Source organism: Brugia malayi, assembly GCF_000002995.4.
Source record: "Brugia malayi strain FR3 genome assembly, contig: Bm_v4_Chr3_scaffold_001, whole genome shotgun sequence".
In the NCBI taxonomy this organism is placed as follows: Eukaryota; Metazoa; Nematoda; class Chromadorea; order Rhabditida; family Onchocercidae; genus Brugia; species Brugia malayi.
In genome coordinates, this window is record NW_025062477.1 from 5,084,518 (window position 1) to 5,110,884 (window position 26,367).

A 26,367-nucleotide genomic window follows, 5' to 3' on the forward strand; every position below is an offset into this window, starting at 1 on the left:
TGCTAAATATTTTAGCTGAAAAAATTGAATTAAACAATTCTTGATGAAAAAAAATGAATGATACAAACAATGTGAAAACAATTTCTACCACTGGAACAATCATAATTCCTCCAACAAAAATCGATAACCCAGTGATTTTGTTTTGCATGATGAACCTACTTCATAGATCAACGGGACGCGTTTCAATTGACGTTGAAATGCAGGACCGCCCCATGCAATTGTGGTAATCGTTTTTGGCTTATGGTTGACGTACGTGGTAATGTCCCTTTGTTCCCAGTTTAGCTAGATTTCCCATTTCTTTTTCTTTTTTTTGTATATACTACTCGGTGATATGTAATATTTGTAAGTACGATGAATAAATTGAGTCTGTAACTTATGAGTATACCAATGAAAAGAATTTTAATTATTAATAACAGTCGGTGCTAATTAGCACGTTAATTTGAATATGGCTGAGGTAAATGAGAACGTTAGCATTGTACACTATTACTTCTGAATGTGTAATTTATTGAATTGATTGTTTTTGCGCTAATTTCTATCACTGAATTTTTGAAATTAAATATGGTAGTTTTGTTGCATTATTATTTAATGGAGTTTATATTTATTTGTTTTATAATAATAAATTGAGCGATTTTATGGTGTTGTCTGACTAAATTAGACGTATTCTGTTTTATCTTGAATTTAAGAATATTTTTGATTTTTTTTTCTAAACGTTTAGTGCTCTGTGAAGTGTGAAAAACTTTTTTTTTTTTTTAAGCTCTCCTTCACATTTGTAAAGTTTGTTGGTTAATACGTTTCACATGTTTTACCTATTTAGCACACTGATTTAAAAAAAAAAAAAAAAGAAAGAAAAAAAAGAAAAACGCATACGTCACGTTCGTTTCGTACGGATTAGATTTATGTTTCTAAAACTTTTATAATTTTCTTCAAGGATGTCACGTAATATTGTTCGTAAATCGGATTATGGTGCTCCACCGGCTAGAATGTCAGCTGGAGCTCCTCCTAGCCTTCCAGTGCGGCGCGCTTCCAAAGGTTTCTTTGTAATTGTTGTCATAACAGGATCCACCACATAGCCTCTAGGCATATTACTGGATTCAACACTAGTTTTGCTTTCGTAGGATCCAAATCAATTACCATGGCTTTTGTAAAAGATCCAAATTTATTTCCTATTCCTTAGATTACTATTTTTTCATTTCCAGGTGGTTTCAGAAATGTTACTAGTACAATTAGTCGTAAGCGACGATCGGAAGGTAATCTGGAAACGGAGGATTCGGATTCGGAACAAGCATCCACAGCCGATGACCAGGAAGAGAATGGAAGTGGTGATGATATAAAAAAGGAAGAAGAGCAAGAGGAGAAAATCAAGAAGACGCCCCGTAAAAAACGTCGATTTAGGTACATTTTTTTTCCACTTGGATAGTATATTTATTTATTTATTTTTAAATATTGCTTTGAAAAGTAATAAGTTGCAAGTTCTTGTAGATTAACTATTGTCTTCACTTGTAATCATATTAATCATTATTACCAGTAACACTTCACTACTGTAATTATAGGTTAACGGATTCAATAGCAAAAAGCAAAAGACGTGCTGAACGAAGGGCACAATTAGCAGCCGAACGTAAAGAGCGTGAAGAATCCAAACAGCAGCAGGAGGTAACTTTTTTATGACATAATATATTTCATTCAACTTCCACAGCAATAAAAAAAGCTGAAAAAGGGAGATGGGGTACAACAACAATATTTAGACAATATTTAGAAGCAGAATTATAAGATAAATATATAGTTTCGACTTGAAACTTCGAATCTATTACCACCTTTACTTATAGTTTACCACTAATTAAAATTTTCAAAAATTTATAATTTATCTTAAAAATTCATGGTTTTAGGACGAAGTTAATGATGAAGTGAAGGAACATTCATTGACACCGCCACCGCTTCCCAAAGCATCAACTGTTCTTACGTATTCACCCATGCAGCTTTTTTGCGACAGTTTGTTACGTAAGATGAAAGCCAAAGATCCCGATGAATATTTTGCATTCCCAGTGACACAGCAAGTTTTGAATTAAATCATATTTTCTTTTAATATAAAATTACTCTCAAGATGTCGAAATGATCTTATTCTATAAGGACTTAAATGTTTCCGTAGTAAAACTTTTTTTGACTGCCGCTTGTGCAGTTTTTTCAAAATTTTAGAAATACTGCTACAAATTGAAAAACAATTTTTCCATACAGTAATTTTAGCCTATTTGAGATAAATTTATTTATAATTTCGTATTAGAAGGCAAGCGCTTAAATTCAGGTCGATGGCACCAGATTATCATGAAATAATCAAGGAACCGATGGATTTTGCCACAATTCGACAGAAAATCGATCGGGATGATTATCCAGATATTACGACTTTTAAGAAGGATGCCGAATTAATTGTTCATAATGCAATGGATTATAATTCACCTGGGACTGTGTATTACATAGCAGCTCAAAAGATGGATCTAATTGTACAGTTTTATTTCTCAGAACCATATTTGCGCTATCTTTTTCATACCCTTCCGTTCAGCAAGGTAAATTTTTATATTTTTCGGTTATATTATTTTATTACTTTAAATACTCAGGCAGTTGAGCAGAAACTGTCTCACCTTGTTATTACAATATTTCCTATGGAATTTGAGTTATCAGTAACGATTGATTCGGATGCTTTATATTCTTATATTATCTCCGTATTGTTCGTGGCAGTATTTAAAGAAAAAAAAGAAAAAAATTCCGTTGTTAGCTATTCATTAGTGACAGTATTTTAAAACGAAGATAAGTGTTTGGAATTTTAGATAAGTTTTTGAAAATTAGCAACGTAAAATGCATATTGATAGAGGTAGATACGGAAAAATTAGAAATATTAAAAGCCATAGGAAATGCGTGTCTCATTAATTAGAAATTTTTTGGTTTTAGGGTAGAATATTTCATTATGATTGTCCTATGGTTTTTGTATTTTGCGTTCATTCAGTTTTTAAATTTTTACCTTTACTATATATATGCTGTTCAGTAATGGTACTTCAATGTCAAACCTTTATTTCTAGGAGATCCCGCTGGAAAAGTTAGGTCTGACATTGAAAACCAAAGCGCGACCACTACCAAAAGCGGATTACAAAACGGCAGTTGTTGATGATGCAACACCGTCAACTGTTTTGGAAGCAGTAGATCCATCTTTGAAACAAAAGTTATCCAGTCGTATTCCTGATCTTAGGATTTTTCCTACTGGTGATCAGGAGGACGGCATAGAACCAAAAAGTCACCTTGCATTTTTGGATAACAAAGATGGCGCTATTTGTTTGAATGTTATCAATCCGAGTTCATCGGAGAAAAAAATTATCACTCTTGGAGATATTGTGGGTAAGCTAGAGGAAGGCACACCAGGACTTTGTGCTCCTCAAGAACACAAGTCAAACCATCAGGTTAGTCGCCTCATACTTCAAATATTAACATAATCGAGGATCTTTGTTACGACTGTTGTCGTGACAAGGATAATGATTGTATCATTCCCGTTTGTTCATCCCTTGCATCTATGTACAGTGCATAATTTCATTTTCGTTTCTACTGAATACTGAGACATAAAAATTTATATTATTAGATTCTCGTACCAATACTTCAGAGTTTGATTTGAATACTTTTCATCGAGATGAACTGCTGAAAATGGATAATTAGATTAGCACTGGAAAAAATCAAGCTAGAGAAAAAATGAAGTTAGAGCAACTGATTGATTCTGTTGCTGCTGCAGTAAATTCACCTTTAGAACCATGATTTTATTTTATTCAATTTTTATGCCTTATTTTGCTTTCAAATTTCCCATTTATCATTCTAAAAATTTGTTTTTTATCAGTCATTTTATCACGTAGCATAAGCTCCTAATTAAGCATCAACTATGAAAAATGTTTCCAGATTCCGATTTCCTATGTTTCATATGGACCATTCAGTTCTTTTGCACCTCAGTTTGATTCTACGTGGGCAACACTTTGCGAACGAGATTCGCGTTTACTGTTGGGCACCTACGGAGATAGGTCAGCTTCTAATAAAGTTTTAAAATTTGGTGGAATAATTATGATTGCAGAGTTTTTTTTTTTTTTTTTTTTTTTGTATTTAATAAATATTACATGTGAAGAATTTATATTTTGTTTTTGTCATAAATATTTAAGTGTTGGAATAATGGTATGTTATTTATGTTTGCTTTTGATTTCACGTTTAGAGAGATTAGGATCATAACCTTTTTGAATAAATGCAAAAATTAGTAGTACTATCGATAGTTATATAAGTAATTTCAAAGTGAATTGTAGCAAACAAGTTGTATGAAATAATTTCAAGGTAAATTTTAGCAAAACTTTTAGAACTAATGTAACAAATGCCATATCCTTACGAGAAATGGTTGATAATTGCGGCGAGTATATGATCAAAGTTGTTGATGATTTGCTAGATACTTTGACAAACGGTGAACATCGCAGAACTATCAAAGCTTTGGAAACTGATGCGGACAAAAGCAGTGTAAGATAACGTTTTTTTCGGCAAAATTAGTTAAGAAAAATACTCTTTGAAATTCTACTGCAAACTTAATTTATTTTTCATTTCATAACGTAGAATCGATAAGAAAAATTAGTGTGAAATGCTGAGAATTTTCTCTATTTTTAATATTAAACGATATCATAGGTTTCTCAGATGAAAAATGCAGTGGATAAAATTGATTTGAATAAATTGTTGAATGATGTTGAGTCACTCGAAAATATTGGGATTGATGTTTCATTCACCAGTGATATAAGGAAATTATACAAACTGCAAACGGTACAAGAAACTCGTCAGGTATTTTTTCATTTTGTGAGGTCTATTCATTTATTTTTATTGAAAAGTAATCATATTGTTCTTCCAAAAAATTTGTTTTTTTTTTTGAAAAATATATGTCTCTGTTTGAACATATGATCATGAGTGAAGTTTATTGGTTGCATGGCTCGTGATTAGTTTTTTTTATGTATGATTGTGATTATTTTTCAACTTGTTGTATAATTATCAGTCGTCCAGTAAGAAGTGACTGATTGATTGGTACACTTCTTTCTTTACCATATTTCTCGAATTCCTTTGAAAATGGAATTGCACTTATTGATTTTCCATCTTTCAGGCTACGTTGAATAAAACTGGTGTAATGATCAGTGATCTAGCGTTGCTACAAAAAAATCGACTTAATTCGGTCCCACCGACTACTCTAACTGAACAGCCGCCACCTAGCAGTCAAGAGCTTAACTTAGCCAACAAAGTGCAAGGAAAATTGCACAGCCAAATAGCGCAGTACGCCAAACCTGGAAATGTTATCTCCCCACCTGTAATTCATAATGCTGTAGGCTTAAATGAAGAGGATATTGACTTGTTGAATGAATTTTTCACTGCCGCACCGCCAACCACTGTGGTGTAGTGATGGTTAGATCTCTATTATTTTCAAAGATTCCTGTTAGAATAGAATTAGCAAGTGGCAAGACTGAAGCTCTCTTTCTTGTCTCTTCGTTTTATTTTGAATTTGGCACGGATTTCTGCACCATATTGGGAATGCCGATGTTTTTGAAAAATTGGGGAACGCAAAAGAAAATTTTTTTTTTTATATATTTTAATACTACATTAATCTAATAATTCATATCGTTCAGCGATAACTTCAGAACTTGTCATTGCTTTTGTGATATGCTTAAGTTCATGAGAGTATGTTTAAACGTAATTCGATTTTGTTTGAGTTGAGCTATTGTATATGATCTCTATTATATTACATTTTATGAAATGTTGAATCGTATAAATTAAAAAATTAAAAAAGGATTATGTACTTCATTTTTACACTGCAACCGCACGCGTTACACAATTAAAGGACGTACTGATGGCAGTATACGCGATAGCAAATGCTCAATTCAATCTATAGTTCGTCTACATTCATTTATTTGATGCGTTTGTCCAAATATCAACAACCGTTCAGTCGCAGAGTTGCAGAGTGTTCTTTCAGTCTTACGAAATTGTTGAGGAAGGACGACTTTTCTATGTAATTGCAAACGAGGCAGAAAAGCCGTAACTGAGGAACCAAAGATTACGACTTAATCTGTAGCGTTTGCGCTGCTCTTTAAATTGGCGTAAGAACCGCACGAAGTGGGCGTAACAATGTTTGTCTCCCATCTGACTCAATTTCTCTTTTGAATTGGCAGTTGGTTCTTAATTCTTGATCTTGATCTGTTTAAAGATTAATTGCATTTGAATGCTATAGCCATTTCCCACCAATACATTCATCTTTCATCACCATCCCCATAACACATGTTAGTTTTTTTGAATAGATGTTTCAAATTTCGATGAATTTTTCAAAAACACATGAAAATATAAATTATTTTCACAGAATTCTTTTAACGATTCTATCACATCAATAATCAGAGAGGTCTAGATCTACACAAACATTCACATCAAAGATAATAGTTGTCAAAAGTTTCTCTAATATGTGGAAGTAAGCGTTTCGAATTGTGAAGTATAACTCAGTGTATTTTACTTGAGCTATGTCCAAGAAGTTGTCGATGCACTAAAGCTCGATAAATACCATCTTGTTCCAGCAAATCATCATGTCGGCCTTGCTAAAACAATTATGAAATGTGGATTTTTATAGATAATGGCTAAATCGCAATTTATGTATGTGACATGTCAATATTGATTAAAGTCCAGATGTGCCATTTATATTCCGAAATATTTTAAATAAGCCAAGATGATACTTATAGCATATTGGCTACTAAAAAAACAAGAAAATTCTATCTTTTCCGATCTAAAATTTGCATGAATTATAATATGACCCTGAACTAATTCAACTACTCTAGTTTTCTAACTGAGAATTAGAACTTCAAATCTTTTTAGAATTTTATATGCTAGTAGCAATTAAGCTATTATAGCTAATTAGAAAATTTCAATTGAACGAACCTGCACCACTCGTCCTTTATTAATGACAATAATTTGATCAGCATTTTCAACTGTACTTAAACGATGTGCTATCACTATAACTGTTTTATCCTTCGAACACTGCGCTATAGCATCTTGTATAACGTGTTCACTTTCTGCGTCTAAAGCTGAAGTTGCCTCATCTAATATAAGGATAGCAGGATGACGAACCAAAGCTCGTGCTATAGCTATACGTTGCTTTTGACCGCCTGAAATTTTGAATGCAACACAAAATATGAAAAACATTCCCTCCTTTCCTCTCTTTTTAATCTCAAAACTATTTTCCATTATTCTTTGAATTTAAAAATTTGTGCTAGACTTTAAAATTTGAAAAAAAAAATCTAAAAAAGTAAGGCACTTGAAGAGGTAATGAATGACTGTCAATAAAAGGAATGTTGACGGAAAAAAAAAGGAAATGGTCCTCTCCTGTAATTTTTATCTTGGATGTATCAGAAAAACAATATCGTCACATTTCTTTACTACTGAATAACAGTGCATAAATTAGTACGTCACTATAACTGTTATGATAACTTCATCAAATTCTAGAAAATCCTATCATGACACAATAATATTTTCAAATAAATCACCTGACAATTGAATACCCTTCTCACCACAGTTTGTATCATATTGCTTTTCCGTTTCCATGATGAAATTATGCGCATTAGCTATTTTAGCAGCATTTAATACATCTTCTTCGGTAGCCCAATCACATCCGTATACAATATTATCGCGTACCGTGCCTTCATATAATATTGGATCCTGAGCAACCAGAGCTATCTGAAACAATTTCTCGAATTTTATTGATCAACTTTCATTCATTGCTGTATTAAAAATACACAGTTTAAAAACCATTTAAAAAGTCTATCAAAAAATGAAAAACTGTTGCCACACTTGAATCATTTTTATTTTCAGCGAGAGAATCTGTCTAAAGCAAAACTGAAATAACAAATTTACTTTTTGATGAATATACTCATGATCATAATCTGCCACTGGATTTCCATCAATAAGTACGCAGCCTTTATCACATTCGTAAAAATGTTCAATCAAAGACACGATTGATGACTTCCCACCACCACTTGGTCCAACCAAAGCAACAGTCTGACCTGGATGAACGGTGAAACTAACGTCCTATAATAATTTTTTTTTTCTATATCTTGAATTTTAAACATAAATTCAGGAATGATGCGACGCATAATTTATTTTTCGAGTGGAATAAAATACAACTAAAAATACGAGTGGAATACATTCCTTCACAATCTGTCATCAAGTGTGAAAATATAAGTCATAACAAAAAATGGTGACATTATGATCATTTGTACCACAATTTTGAAATCATATGCCTTACCTCCATGAAAAATATTTGAAATGTAAAAGAAAATGCCAGAAATTTTGACAAACCTGCAAAACAGGATTGTTTGGCCGGGAAGTGTATGTAAAAGATACGGAATCGAATTTAACTTCTCCGTTAACTGGTGTCTTTTTCGTTCCAACATGAAGAATTTTTGGTTTACGCATCATATATTCGAAAACTTTCCTTGATGCACCAACACTTTCCATCAGACCCGTAAATACATAACTGATGTTCTGGAAAATATCAACAGCAGATCTAACGTGATCAGCAGCAAATATATAACAGATATTAAAAGATCCATCACCATATACAATACTAATGAGATGAAAATGAAGATTTTTCTATTTCCGATTAAGCATCAACTAAACCGTGCCGAAATGGTATAACCAGAAAAATTTGAAGATTAAAAAAATGAACTCTCTAAGAATGTTGATCTAACGGTCTTTTAAAATATAACCTACTAAACAGAAAATGTAATGTAGTAAATGAATGACTGGTTAGATCTTGTGTAGCTGCAAATATCAATTATATCAAATCAATTATTACTGGAAACCTACATAGAGATTCTCTCCAAGTTGCATTTGATATAATAAGAAAGATATCAAATTATCAACTGTCATTTTTCCTGTAACAAAAGATAGTTATGCATTCGAGATGAAGTGAAGACAATGAATAAGGTACTGTGAGTTGTAAATGAAAGTAAACGCTAAGTTTTTATTTAAATTTTTTAGATTTTTATGCAATCATTATCAAAACTAAAATTTCAAATTTAATATTGAAATTGAAAAAATCACCTGATAAAACAAGATGGCCACCATAAAAGAGCACAGCAATCAGGATAGCATTATCACAAAATTCGGTGGTCCACATATAACCCATATAAACAATTGCTTTTTTTTTATTTAAATTCAACGTTTCATCCAAATGTTGCTGAAACTTCCTAGCTTCACGTTTTTCACAAGCGAATGATCGCACTGTTCGCATAGTACTAATCACTTGTTCTGCTACATGATTCGAAGTCGCTATTGTTCCTTGCGTTTTTTCCGTTAGCAGCTATAAAAAAGTGAGAAATGGTAATTAAGGAGAATGAGAGAATAGAAGAGTAAATAGTAGACTGATTAGGAAGATGCATTCAAGAAGTTCAGATAAAGAATAAAGGTTTGATAGGTTTGAATATTATAAGATATTTTTTGAAAGAGAAAAAACTTTTGAAAAAGCTTTCTTCCACAGTTTAATGACCAAAAGATATTCAAGAGGGAAGTTTAAACTCAGTCATCGAAGATCAGCTTGAAAATAAATAAAACTGATCTAATTTAAGTGGAACATTAACAATTTTAAACTTACATCATAATATGCACCGTAAACTTTGGTTATGAAGCCAACAACTGGTACAATAATGAAAGTAACCAGAGAAAGGCGCCATGAAAGAGTGATCATGAACACTAACGAACCAAGCAGCATGACAATGTTTCGGAGGAAAACGTTTAAGTTCGTAGAAACTGTTGAAGACATTGTTTCACAATCAGTTGTTAGTCTTGATGTTATCTCACCTGATTAACACAAGTAAAGGTTAAGGAAAGTAAATGTGGTCCGATAATTAATTCCCTAAACATCTGAGTTTAATTCTCTAAATGAACATCCAATTTAATAATTCTTCAATAAATAGAGCTAAATACCTGTGTTAGTCGTATCAAAGAAGCTGATATCTTGTTCCACTAACGAATTAAATAAATCGTAGCGCATTTGACGATTGACCAGTGCTGTAGCGTAAACGAAACTTCCACCTCGCAGACCACCAGTAATTGTGCTAAATACTTTAAAAATTAGCATAAAAATCTTCAAGTTTCAATAAAATCTAATAAATATAAGTGTTGAAATGTAAGCGAAAAAATAAAATAAAAAGCAAACCTTACGAAAGTTAAAGCTACCATAAGCAACACAGAACGGACTAAAACAACAGCGCCTCGACCTTGCACTATATTTGAAAGTACTTGACCGGTACAGTATGGTAAAAACACCCGTGCTTAAAAAAATTGATTTCAGATTTTATTTTTAGCATTTCCATTAGTTGATCTCGAACTTTGAATAATAAATCTTGTCGTTAAATAAAGAATGAAGTTAAATTTGTTAGATTTTAATTTAATGCTTAATTATCATTTCCAATTATGAACTCAAATTCATAACACAAAGAATTCAAATATTAGGATTTGATAAATACACACCAACAAATTGGCATTAAAAAAACTGGAAAAAGTATAATTTAATATTTAAATAATCCCCCTGATCAATACTATCCAAAATGTAAAATTTAATAGCATATGAATTCATACATGAAGAATAGATGATGAGAAAGAAGAAACCAGTTGCGAACCATATCCAGTGAAATTTACAATATCGGAGTAGTCGCAAAATATGTTGACCAGTACCAAAACGAGTAGATTCCTCCTTAGTATCATGCAATCTTGATGGCACATCCCGTGTTTCACCCGTTAATGATTGATAATCCCAGGACGTGTTACGACGTAATACAAAATTCCAAAGTAACATAATGAATATAGCGGCTAGTACATTCCAAGTAACATTTAGCCAAAACCCGAAATAAGCAAATTGCTCGATTTTCTCCGAGAATGCGAGTAATTTTATCAATGAAAATGTCCAATGTAGAATAAATACTCCCAAAAATGGTATAAAAAGTTTTTCAAGCCATGGATATTCACGACTGACTTTGAGCATAAGACAAAATAGCATTATGAGAAGTCGAACAACGGTAAAGACTAGAAAATCAACGGGAGAAGTGATAAACTGATATGGCACATTAAGTGCTATATAATCCCAGATAATATGATCATTAAATTTGAATGATTTTTGATAAAAACCAAAAGCGATCACCGAAACAGCAATATCTATGCAATAGTACTGAATAATTAGGAGCGAAATTAACCAGAAACGCATAATTCTTGAACTGAAAAAAATTATTATACATTCAAGTTAACTATCAATCATGCGATTATAAATGCTACGAATGATGTAACATTTGATTTCTAAATATTACCTTTGATAATGATTACTTAATGAATGATAAAGACTAATAACAAATCCATTATTGAAAACATTTCTTTCGTGATATATTAATTTCAGAATATCGTATACCTCAACCTATTTACTATTTACATTATTAATTTTATTAAGCAGCACCTAATGAATAGGAGGAACAAACATAAAAATTGACTTTTTTAGTAGATGCACGTACTCATTCTGCTTATGTAATGCAAGCTGCGTGTAAACTGCTGTCACGTTTTATAAGCGCATCCGATTTTTATCTGGAACTGTAATAAATTATGTTAGAAATGAAGAATTCTTAAAATTAGAAAGATAAGTGAGATGAAAGCAATATGAAAAATTCATTTCTAATATGAATATTTCAAGCGTAAATATTACAATAAATGTAATGTATGTGAACATTTGCCCAAGATGTTATTGATATTCAAATTCATTTGCATATTTGAGATTTAATTCTTATATTATCTCTCAATTTTCTTTTTTTTTCTTTCAAAAATAAATATTACTAATAACAACACCAACTGCATTAAACAGCAATTATGATTATAATGTTAATAATATTTATAACTAAAACATTAACAAATAATAACAAACAGTATTAATAACATTTCAAAAAGCAGAAATTGATTATAAATTATATAATGTCGACCCATCAAACAATTAGCAATTGTGACAATTACTCATAATTTCCCCTTTCCCTCTTTCTCTTTCTTTCTCCTTTTCTTTCCTAGGAAAGAATGTTTATTATTGTGATTATTTGTTTACAACAATGGTTGGTTATTTGTTTATTGAAATGACTGTTTGCGAGATTACAATTTTTCCTCATCTATAGCATTATCCTATCAGTCTTACTTTTTATAATTTTAATTAATTAGTTCATGAAACAAAACAAACAAATCCATCGTTATGAATGAATTGCATCAAATAATCCAACTATTCAGTTCAGTTATCCAATCATTCCTTATGGCTAAACTAAAAACAATCTTCCTAGTACTTACGTGGAACATTTATTATACGCAATAACGTATATTATACGTAATCTCAGTTACATACCAAATTCTTTGTGTTTCATTTTACAGAAAAATCAATTCAATTATTAATTTTTTTCTTTGAAAAACACATTGAGCGGTGTTTTTCAAACGCTCAAATAACGACAATTGATTATCACTGCTAGCACATGATCCATTTGCTTACGTAGTACATGATCTAATACTTACACGTATGTCATACTTAAACAATTTCCTCTGATGTAATTATAATTGTAAAACAAAATAACTGCAACAAAAAGAAAATTACATTCATCTTTACACATAATATACGATTTAACTCTTAAATATATTACACTTAATCTCATATTTTAAATGCGTATTGTAATGTTACTTTACGTATTCATAATTTGCTTTCAACATATAAATATAGTTTATAATTCTAATACTTACATATACAATAAATTGTCATCTTTTTACTAATATAAATTGTATTAATTAATTATTAATACTATTTATGCGTACATTATAATTTCATCTTAATCTCTTATCATATCAATAATGTAAATAATTGCTTTAACAATTCTTTCTTCCTCTTTTAAAAATTAATTTATCACATAGTATATAGATAGATAGATAGATAGATGGATGAAATGAATGCAAATCACATGAAATTCACCACTATTTTTCACATGAAAAATCTTTTTTAAACAAATTTACACATTTTACACATATCATATGATGAAATAGTTGTATAACAAATCAACCGTAACAGAGCGAAAAGGAAAAAAAATCCTATCTGTTTACTATTATTAAATATTTTGATCTGAAAATTTCAAATAAATTTAAAGTAAACGAACGAAATTTTTAATCCTTTCCACATAAAATATAACTTCTCCAATCAATCAAAATTTTCCAGTATCTCTCTGAGATTTTATTTGAAAAAATCCTGAAACATCAAAAATCTTCAGTAGCAACAATAACAAAAGAAAAGAAAAATAAATTAGCAACCAATTAATCAATCAATCGATAAAATTATTGTAGTAATAATTCTTTTTTGTGGTATATGTTTAACACTTATCAATCTTAAAACTTTATCTTAGCTATTTTATTACTACCAAGTAAGTTAAGGTAAGTCTCAGTTTTATTTACCTAACAAATTCTTATGCTCATTAATAAAACTGACTTAATTCATTCATCGAATATAACAAAGCATACAATAATTTACTTATATCAAAAGAAAAAAGTGCAAAAATATATTTTAGCATTCATATTTTGAATAAAATGAATAAAATTTTTAACAACAACAATAATACCAATAAGAATAACAATAATAATAATACCTTTAAAGAATTTAAACAAAAGAAATCAAAACTTTAAAAATAAAAAGAAATGAAAACTACCTGAAAAAAAAAAGAAATCACATCTAAACAGAATTCTCACTAATTGTTTCACTAAAATTTCCCGATACCATTGAAACGTCTCCTGTTTGTTATATTACAGAAACGTAAACATACGTATGTCCCATGCGTATCTGTCTGATATTCCCTTCCGTACGTGTTTGTTACATTCATTGTATGTATGTATGTATGTGTGTGTGTCTCTTTATGTCTGTGTGATATACGTGTATATGTGTGTGTACGTGTCTGCCTGTGTCTGTCCATCATCTATATATATCATATCTCTAGGAATACTCACAGAGCAACACAAACAACACAGCAAGACCAACTGAATTTCATTGATTGCTGTGCTTCCTTGTGTTGCCTTTGTATGTGTGTAGGTCCATATCTTTGTATGATGCGTGCGTGTATGTGTGTGTATGTCTGTATGTCCGTCTACATACGTGACAGACTGACAGACACATACGTCGATTTTCATCTCGCACTCAGCCTTTTGCTGAAGAAGGAAGTCGATCGGTTAGAGTAAAACTTTTTTTTTTGTTGGGTCGGTCATTATCATTGAGCATTCTGACATTTTTTGTGCTTTAATTATAACTATATTTGTTCATAATCTAATTTACTTAATTATTTAATCGTACGTAATATTTATTTAACAAATTTCATATTGTTATATCTATGGTATATGAATTTATCTCTTATCTCTATTTCCTATTGTTATTGTTATTGTGGTTATTGATGTTAACATGGATCTGTTTATCTTATTTTATTTTGTTTTTCTTATTTTCTTTGAAGTTTTTAATTTCAACTTTTTTTTGTGATAATTTTGAAAATGTTTAATGTTTTACAAAAATTGCTCATCGTTCTTTTCTTTTTTCATGTAAGTTACGCAAAGTAAGCTTTTTTTTTTTTTTTGTTTCCAGGGAGAACTTCAAATTTATTTTGTATTTCAATAAAAATTTTCAGAAATGTTCTTCTATACAATTAATCTATGTGCTACGAAAGGTCACGTGGATTTAGCAGTATAATTAAGAGAAGCGGTAAAGGCATGTTTTGCGGGCCGCTTTTTATGGAACGCAAAATTACTACACTCTTTAGATTCTTGCACAGCCTTTTTCCGAGTCTATTGATTTTCCACTTCTTTTTCCTAAACGCTTCAAATAATTACTTAATGTTTAATAAGTTTTAAAATAACTTTCAAGTTTCGATTTTCGATTTCAAGTTTCAATTCTTACCTTATTTATCTTCTTGCAGCCATTATTAAGTAATGTAAGGCAGTGCAAATAAAATAAATTAAATAACAATAGTGTAAATTTATGATAAGTTGTATACCATTATTTTCAGTTTTCTCCTTTATTTCCCTCTCCTCTCGATTTTATCCTAAAATGTTTTTCAGGAAATTTCAAATCTTTGATCCAGGAAATTGACTGTATTCTAGAAGATATTTACGGAAGCTCATAAGTTATCTTGCTGTTCTGTTTTTTCATTTCATATGATATTTTCTAACCGGTTTGAAGATGAATGTAATAACATGATATGCTAAAAAATAGTGAATTTGTCATATCAGTGTGTTTCAGAGGGAAATTATGACTTCAACAAAGGTTTTTGTCACTTTTACTTTAGTTTGTCACTTTCATTATTTCATCGAGATTTCATGATTAAAGAGAGTGTTATATTTGTCTTTACCACCTATCATTATTACTGTAATATGTCTAATCGTTGTTATTTCACGGTTCCATAATTTATTACTAGTGATCAGTAGTCTTATCAAGGTTTTGGCAATCAAAATACTATCCGGCGATGTCAAAATTGATCCGAATGAAGTTCGAAGGCATTGCATTTTTTCGAAACTTGGTGATATAGATCGATGATATAGATGGTATGGATGAACTTTTTGGGGTTTTAGGTAAAATTATGCTGTTAATATTCTGTTAAGTGAAGCTATTTATGTATTTCAGGATGCTCAATAATGTATTAAGTACTGCTATTTGAGTACGGCTAGAAATCCTAAGCTTCAACATTAATTAATTCATCAATCGGAGGAATTTTTAACTTGAACTTGACTGGTTTTATCTTACAATCTTAAGTAAACGTTTAATGTATTGAACAGGAAGGCAATTTTCGACATTTTTTAATAGTACAAGACTGCTGACTTTATATCGCACAATTAATTAAATTATCTAATATAGGCGCGTTTTCAGATTTTTTTTCCAGCTTCTGCATATATGCGTAATCGATTATACTTACACCTCGAAATTAAACCGACATCAATATTTCATGCTTTTCTGTCTCACATTTTGCAGTTGCAACCCATTACCCATCGTTTGAATCTACGTCATTAAACTTATAGCTTAACGATTGACATCGTGAATTTGTGAAATTATTGTAGGATTTTGTCTGAAATTTGAACAACTACGCGACTTTCTAGCCGTAAAATTTTGCTAAAAATTTAATAAGTTACCTTTTATTTTTCAGATTACTTAAGATGAAAGTTCACGTGGACGATGTGTACTTTATTAGCTGAACAAGTGAGTTACGTGCTGCTTGTGGTTTTATCATTTCGCGATCAACACTTTCACTGTGTTGCTATCATTCCAGTTGAAGCAAAGCTAGGAAGTATACAGGGAATCCGGAAATAATGAGCGAGGGGGAAAAAGATTCAACAGGCCATGATCCGGATCCGTCCACGTCCAAATACTCTGAAGAATCTACCTCATCGCGGTCATCGAGCCGTTCGAAGCTTTCGGCAAGTCCGGTATGCCTCGAAGAACAACGGGTACAATTGAAACTGGCGAGTCCACTTGGTGGTGAGCCACTTACTTTCATGTGGCCACTACGAGAAGTGTCTGGTTATAGTGAAGGTCAAGAAATTCTAGATGTTGTAAGGTAAATCTTTTTCCCAAATAAAATTTGTCTTGTGTGAGAGACCTTTGACCTAAGATTATCCTAATCGATGAAAATTTCCGAAATATGTAGGGTCTGGTGATATATAAAGAAAAAGTAGACAGTATGATTTTTTCTTATGCTTTTCAGGAATGCTCTTTCATCGTTCCCCGAGCTTAATTTCATTTTGAGACAGCATTGTGGAATGAATCTTGATACAATTGATAAAAGGAAGTAAGTAATATGTTGTCCTACTTCATCCAAAGTTGTTGAATTGTAGTGTCACTCAGTTTCAGTAAAAATCGCTTTTTAAAATTAAATATTGGAATATTTCGAGATTTCCCAAAACTTTTTCTTTTTTACCATACTGAAAGTTATCATTTCAGCTTTCAACAAATGTCGGCACTGCTGGATGCTTTCAACAAAACTTGCCCCACATTTACTCAGCTGGTTAGATTTTCAATCTGAGCTTTTCTTTTCAAAACTTTTATTTCCAGAAGAGAAAAAAATCTAGCTTTTATTTGTTGGATTCATCATAATTATTAAATAAGATTATTTTTTAAACTCACGTGTTATTACATTATTTTTATTCTTCTTTGGTTGCATAAAGTTCAATGCATGTTTTACCAGAATCACAACTTTTTAAATAGATTGTCTTTGTAAGTTAACCTTTGCAAAAGAGGACTTTATGTAGCATTGAAATCGTATTTAGTGCTGTGGTGTCATTTTATTAATTTGCAGATCTTTTTTGCTTTGTTTCCGGAAAATATTTCTTTTTATGAAAATATCCATTTATCCGTATTGTATATTTTGTAGTGGAAAGGTGCAACGAAGCCAGGTGGTGAAATTTGGTCAGCAGAGCGTGCAAATCCAGTATTGTTGAGACAGATCTGTACTAGAGCATACAATCGTGCTGTAGACAATGTGCATCTTTTAAATAATCATTATAAAGCATTCTCATCACAAACCTATGGTGAAACATCATTTGATCGGATGCAAATGATCATTCAAGAAATTGTGCCAAAGGTATGTAAATATTGAATGGAAATAAAATATTTGATAAAGATAGGCTAGTTTAAATACACGTCTTAAAATTTGTAGTTCCCATTCCGAGTGCTCATTTTACTTCAGGTTTTTTCTTTTATTTATTTTTTCTTCCATTTTTAGATTTTAAGGATTCAAATCCTTTATATGTGTCTTTTTAAAAGGTTAATTCATCTTGTGATAACATTAAAGTTACACTTTCCTTATGTCTCTTTTCGGTTTTTCCCGAAGTTTAACGTTTCTACTTGAAGATTGCTGGATAGTTGGATTACATTTTATTCTTTCACATATTAATGACCTTAGTTTGCGTACGTAGTCTTCTTTGTGATTGGTTTTTCTTTTAAAAGAATATATATATCTTATTAGCTCATGCCATCAGTAAATGTTGAGCAAATGATGTTGTTTCAGGATCGGGATGTTTTCGTTGATCTTGGAAGCGGGGTTGGTCAGTTAGTTATTCACATGGCTGGCGGTTCAAAAGTACGAAAAGCAGTTGGCATAGAAATCGCCTCATTGCCAAATCGTTATGCGCAAAATCTTTCCGTTGAATTCAAAAAGTACGTTATTATCCGTTGGATACTTTATATAAAAGAGTAAAACAAGAAAGGTTTTTCAAAAAATGCATGAAAATTACAAGTTTCGGATTTGATTTTTTTCTTTAAATACATACTGTTTTCCAGGTGGATGAAGTGGTATGGTAAAAAATTTAGACCGTTTGAATTACATAAAGGAGATTTTCTGGATGAAAAATTTCGTGATCTGATCACCAAAGAAGCAACAATCATTCTGATTAATAATTTTGCATTTACAGCAGAATTGGAAACTCGCATTAAGAGGTCTGTTGAGTTTTGTACTAATTTGTTTTAGTGGCGTAAGTTTTTAATGAATTGAAATTAGAACTGTAATGAATTGAAATTAAAACTGTAAGGAGAGAAGTAATAGTTTTGTAGTTTATTAGTACAACATCTTTGCGGCTAGCACAATGCAGCTATTTTTTGTATTTAGTCTAGGAATGAAAATCAAAAAAGTCAAGTATGATATTTCGTTTTTTAAGAGAGCTTTTGAGCGAACTTAAAGATGGGACACGAATCATTTCGACTAAACCTTATGGCTTACCGAATCGAACAATCACAGATAGACACTTGAATGGTGCAGATTTCTTTGCATTTCGGTTTTCACAATGATAATACATATTCAGTCATTTTTGCCTTCTGTTTATATGATGCACAAATTTGGATATCTGTATAAATTAGTCCGAATTAAAATTGTCTGGAAAGATGAATTTAATATATTTGATTTACTTGCACAAGTGAAATATTTTATTAGTAGTAACTTTCCTTTGCACATCCTACTTTCTTGACAAAAATCAATTTTTAACGCTGTGAAATGTATATCACAGCCTATTAAGATATGAGAAAAGATTTCATCACTGATTTATCTCTTCATTAAATATTAATCAGTGTTGCTTAATATAAATGGAATGTTACCATACGAATTCAGATATATCAGCAATTTTGGATGTTTTCGAAATGGCACAGTGTGAAAATGCTTGCTCTTGGACGAGCAACTATGTTGCTTACTACCATCATATCATTAATCGAGCTAAAGTAAGTCAATGAAGCGAAGTGCAGTTAGAAGAATTTAGTTATGCGAAAATGTGTACATCCAAATATTGACTATTCCTCATCCGACATAATGGCATTTGTTTGCGACACTCCCTTTTTTCTGTTGTCTTAAAGTCAGTCTAGTGAAGCGTAGTTTGCAACAAGGCATTAGTTCATTTTATTTTTAAATCAATTTGTTTTTTTTTTTTTTTTTTTTTTCGTTTTTCTTTTGAAAAAGATTTTAATTAAATGTAGTGGAGTAAGTAGTAATTAAAGTATATTTCAGTTAGAAAAATATTTTCTCTCGCAACGAAATCCTGCGTTAAAACAGCACAACAGTTCGGATGGTAGTAGACGTTCATCGACATCAAGTAAAACATCGCGCGATAGTTTCCGATGCTGGAGCCGAGAATCTAGTGCATCATTACCGAATAATATATCCAGTACCTTAGTTGGTCGCCGTGGTGCTACACCAACAGTTGGTCGAAGTCATACACCAACTTATCATGAACGTAGTCCAACACCTATTAGTAGGAATAACAAGCGTCCGAATTCAGATCTTTCGGATGATGATGATTATGCGTAAGTTTCAGCATTTTGTCTAAATTTATGAGTTTGAAACTTAAAGACAGTAAATGTATTTGTTGTAATTGTAAACAAAGCCATTAAATAATTCTTGAATTAATAATTGCTAAGGTAATTTGGTCTATGACTAGCTAATAACGCAGGTTGCAGTGCAATAGCTTTCTTTGACTCTTGGAATAAACAGTATCTGTGAATAATGATTACATACTTTTCTATTGGATTATAAGACTGTCTTCAGTATTATACTTCTAGGATCGGTCCAACGACGCGTCGGAAATGGCAGGAATACTGTTCAACAAAAACGAAAGGACAGCGTACAACTTCAACAGCTTCAACAGAGAATGCCTTATCAGTTCGTAGTTCGAAATGGCCAACACCGGATTACGATTATACTCCATCAAGAAAAATTCGCAAAACTGGACAGCGTGGACGGCCTCGTAAAATACCTGCTACTAGCAAGGTTAAGCTTATTTTCATATTTTTTGAAGATAGCGAAAAAGAGTTGGAATTTTGGGCAGTGTGAATATTTCACAAGTCATGTGTACTGAGATGTGGTTTAATTGATAAATTTAACGAGCGAAAGTTGATTTATGATAATATTGGTAATAGATGATTGATTGAGAGATTGCTGTTAATCCTATCTTTATCCGAATACTTTTTCGTTCGAGGAGAACAAGTTTGCTGTTTTATTTTTCTACAGTCGAAAAACTTTCTTATTTCCTACATTGTAGTGAGACTTTAAATAATTGTGACTAATTTTTACATTTAAACTTTAATTTTCGTGTAAAACTCTTAACTCTGATTATTGTTTTGCAGAAGTTTCATATACTGTCTGAGAAAATTCCTATGGTCATTTACTTGTCTTTCCGAAATTTCTGTTCTTTCTCCTCTCATTTCCAATTTCAGTGCGGAATTGAAAGTTTGGGCGTGATTGAATTTTTTGTTTTTGAAGTCTCTTTAAAAAGTTTGGGGACTTCAGCTTGCCACCGGTGAGTTGTTAATGAAATGGAATTATTGGTATTTATAGTATTTTGATGCCTTATACTTCCAATTTTCACATAGAGTCTTTTCTGGTAATTTTAGTTTGCCTAACTTTACAGTGCTTGCTCCAAAAATTGAACCGAAAATCAGCTTTTGGATATACATTTTATTTGATGCTCCTGTTCAATTCCTTTGATTGGTGAGTGCATGATGAAGATGAAAAATGAGTCGAGAATTGGAAGTTTTTCCTATTCTCGACTTCATTGTGCGCTCACAAATCTTTCTCAAAACTCATTAAGGACATTGAATGCGTAAGTCAGACAAACATTCTTTGGTTTTAGCCATATTTTCGACTGATTTTTAGACCAAAGTGTCAATATTACAAATGCCATTAATAAGGAATGTGAAATTGAAGGAGAAAAGAAGAGAGCAGGAAGGAGAGGCGAACATAAAAAGGAGAATGGTAGAACACGTTAACTAAGTACTAATCAGTGTCCGAGTTAGGATGTGTAACAAATGTTCAGTTCATTCTTTTTTTTAAATTAATACCAAATTTTTGTCACACATATGTTGCTGAAAAATTCTAATGATGTGACTTTTGCAACCTGAAAAAATTGAAATGTATCTTAGTAGTGTTCTTTCTTGAAATAGGTAGGAAATTTTGGACAATTTTTTCATACTAAAATGATGAAATTAATGTTAATAGAAAACTGTCGGTAATTTGACGGCGCTTTATCTGTGTATTCTAGTGTAAAAAGTACAGAATGCACCCCTCCAATCTATTAGTCACTCACCGAATTAATAAGTTATGCAATTTTAGTCAGTATTAATTGATCATCGAGTTATCCGATTAATCGATCATTTAGTGATCCGTTTATCAGTTCACTAAAACAGTCCTGCATCATTTATCTTTGCTCTATCATTAGTTTTTCGGTCCATTGGCTATTTTGATTGCAACTTCATTTTTTTCTAAATGGAAAAAAATTAATGTGTATAATTGTTAGGAAAGGGATAAAAAAAATGCAAATGTTATGGTTTTTGGTTCTGTATATCTTTCTTCGTCTAAACAATATGATTATGCGAACTTTTTTTGTTGTTATTGTTGAAAGGGCGAAGTGGATTGGAAGCTTAATCGTTAACGACAAGCTCTGTGCTGTACTCTATGTGTATGTGTGTTTGTTTGTTTGTTCTACTTCTCATCTTTTCATTCATGATACAACTGCATTTAAAACTGTATGTCTGTGCAGATAAATATGTTTATATATATATGTGACTGGGTGCATGTGTGTATGTATGGGTTGTGTATGGGTGTTGATGTTGTATACTATAAAGAAATGCAAATTTTTAACCTTTTTTTTGCATCAGTTTTGGGAAATTTTTCAGGCTTTTGCTGATGATGAAACTCGGGAAACAATCGATTTGATGCATCGTATGACTCGTACAGCAACCACTCATACTGCATCACCGGTACCTGATCCATCACTGGTATATGTATCAGATATTTCACATCCAGAGGAGATGGATCGAGATGTACTGGATCAGGCAGTAAATGATGATGCAACGATAGAGAATAAACCAGAATTATTGCTGCAACAAAGCAAATATCCAGCATTGAATCAAATGCTTGGTAAATATTATTTCAATATATGGTTTTGTAATGAGCTAAGTTAATCGAAATTTCTTTTTCTGTCATGGACTAGTCTCATTTTTTTTAACTTGAATTTACTGGTTACAATATGTTTATTTATTTATTTTTTTTTTTAGTTTAATTTTTAAACACTGATTATTTCCTGGGTAGTTGTGTTCATTCCTTTTTTGATTCTAATTTATAGGAAATATTTCACTATAGTTTTTGAGTTTTAAAAAAATAAAAACAAAACAGTCAGACGTTCAGAAGATGTTCCTATAGTTCGTTGGTAGCAGTACCGAAAATATACAATGTAAAGTATGACGAAACCAGAGGATACCATTTTCTGTTGTTCAATTTTTCATTTCGAATTATGCTTTCTTTTTATTCATAAATTCAGCTGTCCTTTTTTTCTTTTTCGAACCAGATGCTAGGATTAATGAATTTGTAACGAAAAACGTAATTCATTTTTTTATGATTTCTGAAAGGTTTCTACGAGTTTCATACTTCAGAATCGATGCGCATTATGTTCGAAGCACAACTGGAAAAAATGAAGGCAGAGAATTTCGCAGATGATATTAAGGCTCAAATTGAGCTGCAAAAGGTTTGCTTAATATATTTATTTTGCTTAAAAACTGAAATAAATCTACTTTGTACAGTTAGAATCAGGCAGTGATTCATTTAAACCTCCAGAATTATTTCAGTCATATCGAAATTTGTTGCGATCTCGAATTGATGCTATAACAAAACAAATAACAAATTTGCGGTCATCGGGTATGAGCTGTTTTTATGCACGAATTGAAGAGCTAGGTATTGAGGCATCGACACCAAGTTTGTTGCTGGAAAATGCGAAAGAAATTGTTGCACATCACAAAAAAATAACGGTTGGTTTTTGAATTGAAAAAAACATTTCTGATATTTTGCAAAAATTGATATTCTTATTCGATATTATTAGACTTGTGCGACAAAACGGAAAATAAAAGCAAAGAAATATAATCAGATTTTGAGCTCTGTATCTGTGTTAAAAAGATTTTTATCTTTGCATTTTTTTTTTTTTGATGCTAAATTATACTAATATAGCGTAATTTTTAAGGCAGAATGTGCAGCCCTGGAAAGTGAAATTACTGCTTTAGAAATGTCCAATCAACAATTAGAAATTAAAGTACGTCGGCGGGAAGAATTGGAATCTGCCAAAAATACAAATAATACTGCCACGCTTTCAAATGCCAACAGCCAGTTGTTAAATTCGCTTTGTGCTGCCAATTCCCTGGTACTTGCTGAAAACTTCCAAGCTCTGACTGCACACAACAAAAATTTATTGAATCGAGTGGCGCAACTTGCAGATAAGGTCAGATTCATTTTCATCATCGACATATAAGATGTATTAAATATTTACACATTTTTTTATCTTCTGAAAATCTAAAAAAATTGGCATAAAGAATAATTTATGTGTTGTACTTCACCGCTCTCATGTTAGGATTAAATTTTGAGAACTGTGAAGGATTTTTTTTTTTTTAATTCGTATCTTTAATTGAGAATATGAATGTTACAGGAACCGAACTATCCTCTATCTAATATGCCAATAGCACATTTTATTTTGTCAAAATATTTTTAGAGTGATATTATCGGAAACGCTACTACAGATGTCAATAATCATGGAACATCAGCACAAGATGGACTTCTGTCACCACAGTCGGATAGTGCCGTACTGACATTTTCATCCGCTCCAGGTAGTGAAATATTTAGTGTGTTCTAGAATCCAACAAAAGATAAATCTGTTAACTACAAAATCGAATTTTCGGTTTACGAAATAAAGTGCACATATGAAATTGGTGTTCGCAACAATACATATTTAAGGTGGTTTTGGACATCAGTCTTCCACTCAGTCGACCTTAACTTCACTTTCTGTTGGTGCCACTCCACTGAAACGTTCTCGACAACGCCAGATCCGGAACGGCGTTGCCAAAAAACCACTTTCTGGGTCCAACAAACAACCTAGTGATCCGAAAGAGGATGAGGAAATGGAGCGGAAAATTCAGGATATTGTTGCGAAAGCTTTAGAAGTAAGATCTGATTGCCGTCCAAACTGTTTTTTATATTTTAAATTCGATATCTTTTAATTTAATCCACATCACATCGCTTTTTACTTTGGTGTAGCTATGTGCGTTAACAGTTTGAAAACAAAAATTTCAACGTATTAGCGGTTGCAAAGTTTAAAGTTTATCAATATGTTTATGGTTACTGATTTTAAACTGAATTTTTAGGTAGAAATTCCGATTGCAGGAATATTTCATTTCAGGTAGACAGTGCTGCAAAATGTGCAGAAAAAGAACGACGAGCACGAGGTGAAAAGCGTAAAGAAAAAAGTATAATACCCGGGAATGTGCGTTCGATAGCTGACGTGACAATGCCTTCCGTAACCCTTTTGTCGTCATCGGAGAAACCAGCTACACTATCTTGCGCCCCTGCGTCTACATCCATAACAAGTGATAGTGAAGGTCGAATTTCATGTTCTGCTTCTTACACGTTAACAAAAAATATTGAATCCAGCGACAGTGTCAGGTCTTCTGTTGATGAGTAAAATACGCATTTCTGTGATATGTTATTGTGGATTTTCAAAGAGTTGAGCTAATGAAGAATTAGTAAAAAAAATTGGAGTAAAAATTTGCAATAGGAATGAAATTTACAATAAAATTTACGAGCAAAACTAAATAATTGGCTGGATAAGTACCTTGATTAGAGCAGTTTATTTTTATCCATAATTGGAACAATACAATGGAAGAGAAATAGTATCTTTTCATTCAGCAAATTCAGATTATTTCCAGAAAAAAAAACAAATAAGATGAAATGTTAGAATAAAATGAAAATAACAGGTAATAGGAGGAGGATCTCAGCTTGCTACAATTTTTTTTTCTTACCATTTCTGATGCTCAATTCTCAATAACTCTACTACTGCCAGTTCTGTGTTCTAGGTTATTTTCACTTTTTACTGCTTCGTTAGTTAATTTCGACTTCATTTTTAGAAGAAAATATTTCTTCTTTCACTTTTTTTCAGATTGAAGAATGCTCAAATTTAAATTTTTAGTTGATATCCTCCAATACTTTATTTTGAATTCCGATTAAACTTTCAAGAATAACGGATATATACAGGGCTTTCTATGGCGCAGAAGTTTTTTTGTTATGTCATCATGTAACGATGCCTTTCAGAAATGTTTTGTATATAAAGTGCATCCGGATTTAATGTTTCAAGTATTGTTTGTGGCTACCTTGTTTTGTTAAAAGGTACTATTATTTGGTTGGTGGTATTTCAGTTAGTATTTGTCTTAATTCCAAATTTTGCATTTCAGTTTTAAATAGAATTAGAATAATTATGCTATAGAAGTCTTGATGATACTTTGAAATGACAAAAAGAAAAATCTTCTAAGTCTTTATGGAATTTTTGTTAAATTTTATGTTTCATCAATGTAACTAAAAGTTCCGCATCCGTCTTAGTTATTTCAGCAATCCGGTGTTTTTCTCAGGCAAATAAAAATTGATTATTGACATTTCTTTTCGAAGCATTTGCAAATAATCGAACAATTAAAAACTGAAATCGAATAATTAAAAATAACAATAAAAATTAAAATGAAATGGTTATCAATTTGCTTCTACTTTTTAGCATTCAATTATTAAACTTGAAACTGAAGATTATTAAATTTTTAGACTTTTATACATCCCTTAATTCTCAAATGAAGATTGTATGTACAATTTAAGTCGTCATATTTAGGGCAAAATACATGTAAAAGATCATAGCAGCAAAAAGAATTCAAAAATACAGCGGTCAAATTTAGATTATACATTCACGACAAACACAAGCTTAGTCCTTCTAATTTTTCGT

General features: G+C 31.5%; 3 protein-coding genes across 5 annotated transcripts; 2 read left to right on the forward strand and 1 right to left on the reverse strand.

Annotated features, from left to right (window-relative positions):
- Positions 1 to 929: 929 nt before the first annotated feature.
- Bma-swsn-9 lies at positions 930 to 5,437 on the forward strand (the record flags this gene model as incomplete). Of its 2 annotated transcripts, none has more annotated exons than XM_043080028.1 (10): positions 930 to 1,029; positions 1,197 to 1,392; positions 1,551 to 1,650; positions 1,884 to 2,047; positions 2,297 to 2,555; positions 3,066 to 3,440; positions 3,925 to 4,043; positions 4,368 to 4,521; positions 4,684 to 4,833; positions 5,147 to 5,437. In XM_043080028.1, the coding sequence occupies 10 exons, from the start codon at positions 930 to 932 to the stop codon at positions 5,435 to 5,437; spliced, it is 1,908 nt and encodes a 635-aa protein (XP_042935962.1). The 2 variants fall into 2 exon arrangements, with proteins under 2 accessions (XP_042935962.1, XP_042935963.1); XM_043080029.1 differs by having other exon boundaries at positions 4,693 to 4,833.
- Positions 5,438 to 6,521: 1,084 nt separating this feature from the next.
- On the reverse strand, positions 6,522 to 11,275 carry Bm4059 (the record flags this gene model as incomplete). 2 transcript variants are annotated; one of them, XM_043080030.1, is made up of 11 exons in its annotated part: positions 6,522 to 6,617; positions 6,955 to 7,181; positions 7,560 to 7,749; positions 7,927 to 8,100; positions 8,371 to 8,556; positions 8,881 to 8,948; positions 9,118 to 9,376; positions 9,668 to 9,873; positions 10,000 to 10,130; positions 10,232 to 10,346; positions 10,654 to 11,275. In XM_043080030.1, 11 exons carry the CDS (start codon positions 11,273 to 11,275, stop codon positions 6,522 to 6,524), a joined length of 2,274 nt encoding a protein of 757 aa, XP_042935964.1. The 2 variants fall into 2 exon arrangements, with proteins under 2 accessions (XP_042935964.1, XP_042935965.1); XM_043080031.1 differs by lacking the exon at positions 10,654 to 11,275 and having other exon boundaries at positions 10,232 to 10,254.
- Positions 11,276 to 16,404: 5,129 nt separating this feature from the next.
- Positions 16,405 to 25,071, forward strand: Bm9325 (Histone-lysine N-methyltransferase, H3 lysine-79 specific, putative; the record flags this gene model as incomplete). The annotated part of the gene is made up of 17 exons (XM_043080032.1): positions 16,405 to 16,652; positions 16,800 to 16,883; positions 17,036 to 17,099; positions 17,466 to 17,675; positions 18,102 to 18,250; positions 18,374 to 18,529; positions 18,748 to 18,842; positions 19,194 to 19,300; positions 19,584 to 19,879; positions 20,135 to 20,342; positions 22,247 to 22,490; positions 23,003 to 23,094; positions 23,195 to 23,374; positions 23,584 to 23,838; positions 24,106 to 24,220; positions 24,348 to 24,553; positions 24,790 to 25,071. 17 exons carry the CDS (start codon positions 16,405 to 16,407, stop codon positions 25,069 to 25,071), a joined length of 2,991 nt encoding a protein of 996 aa, XP_042935966.1.
- Between the last annotated feature and the right edge of the window lie 1,296 nt (positions 25,072 to 26,367).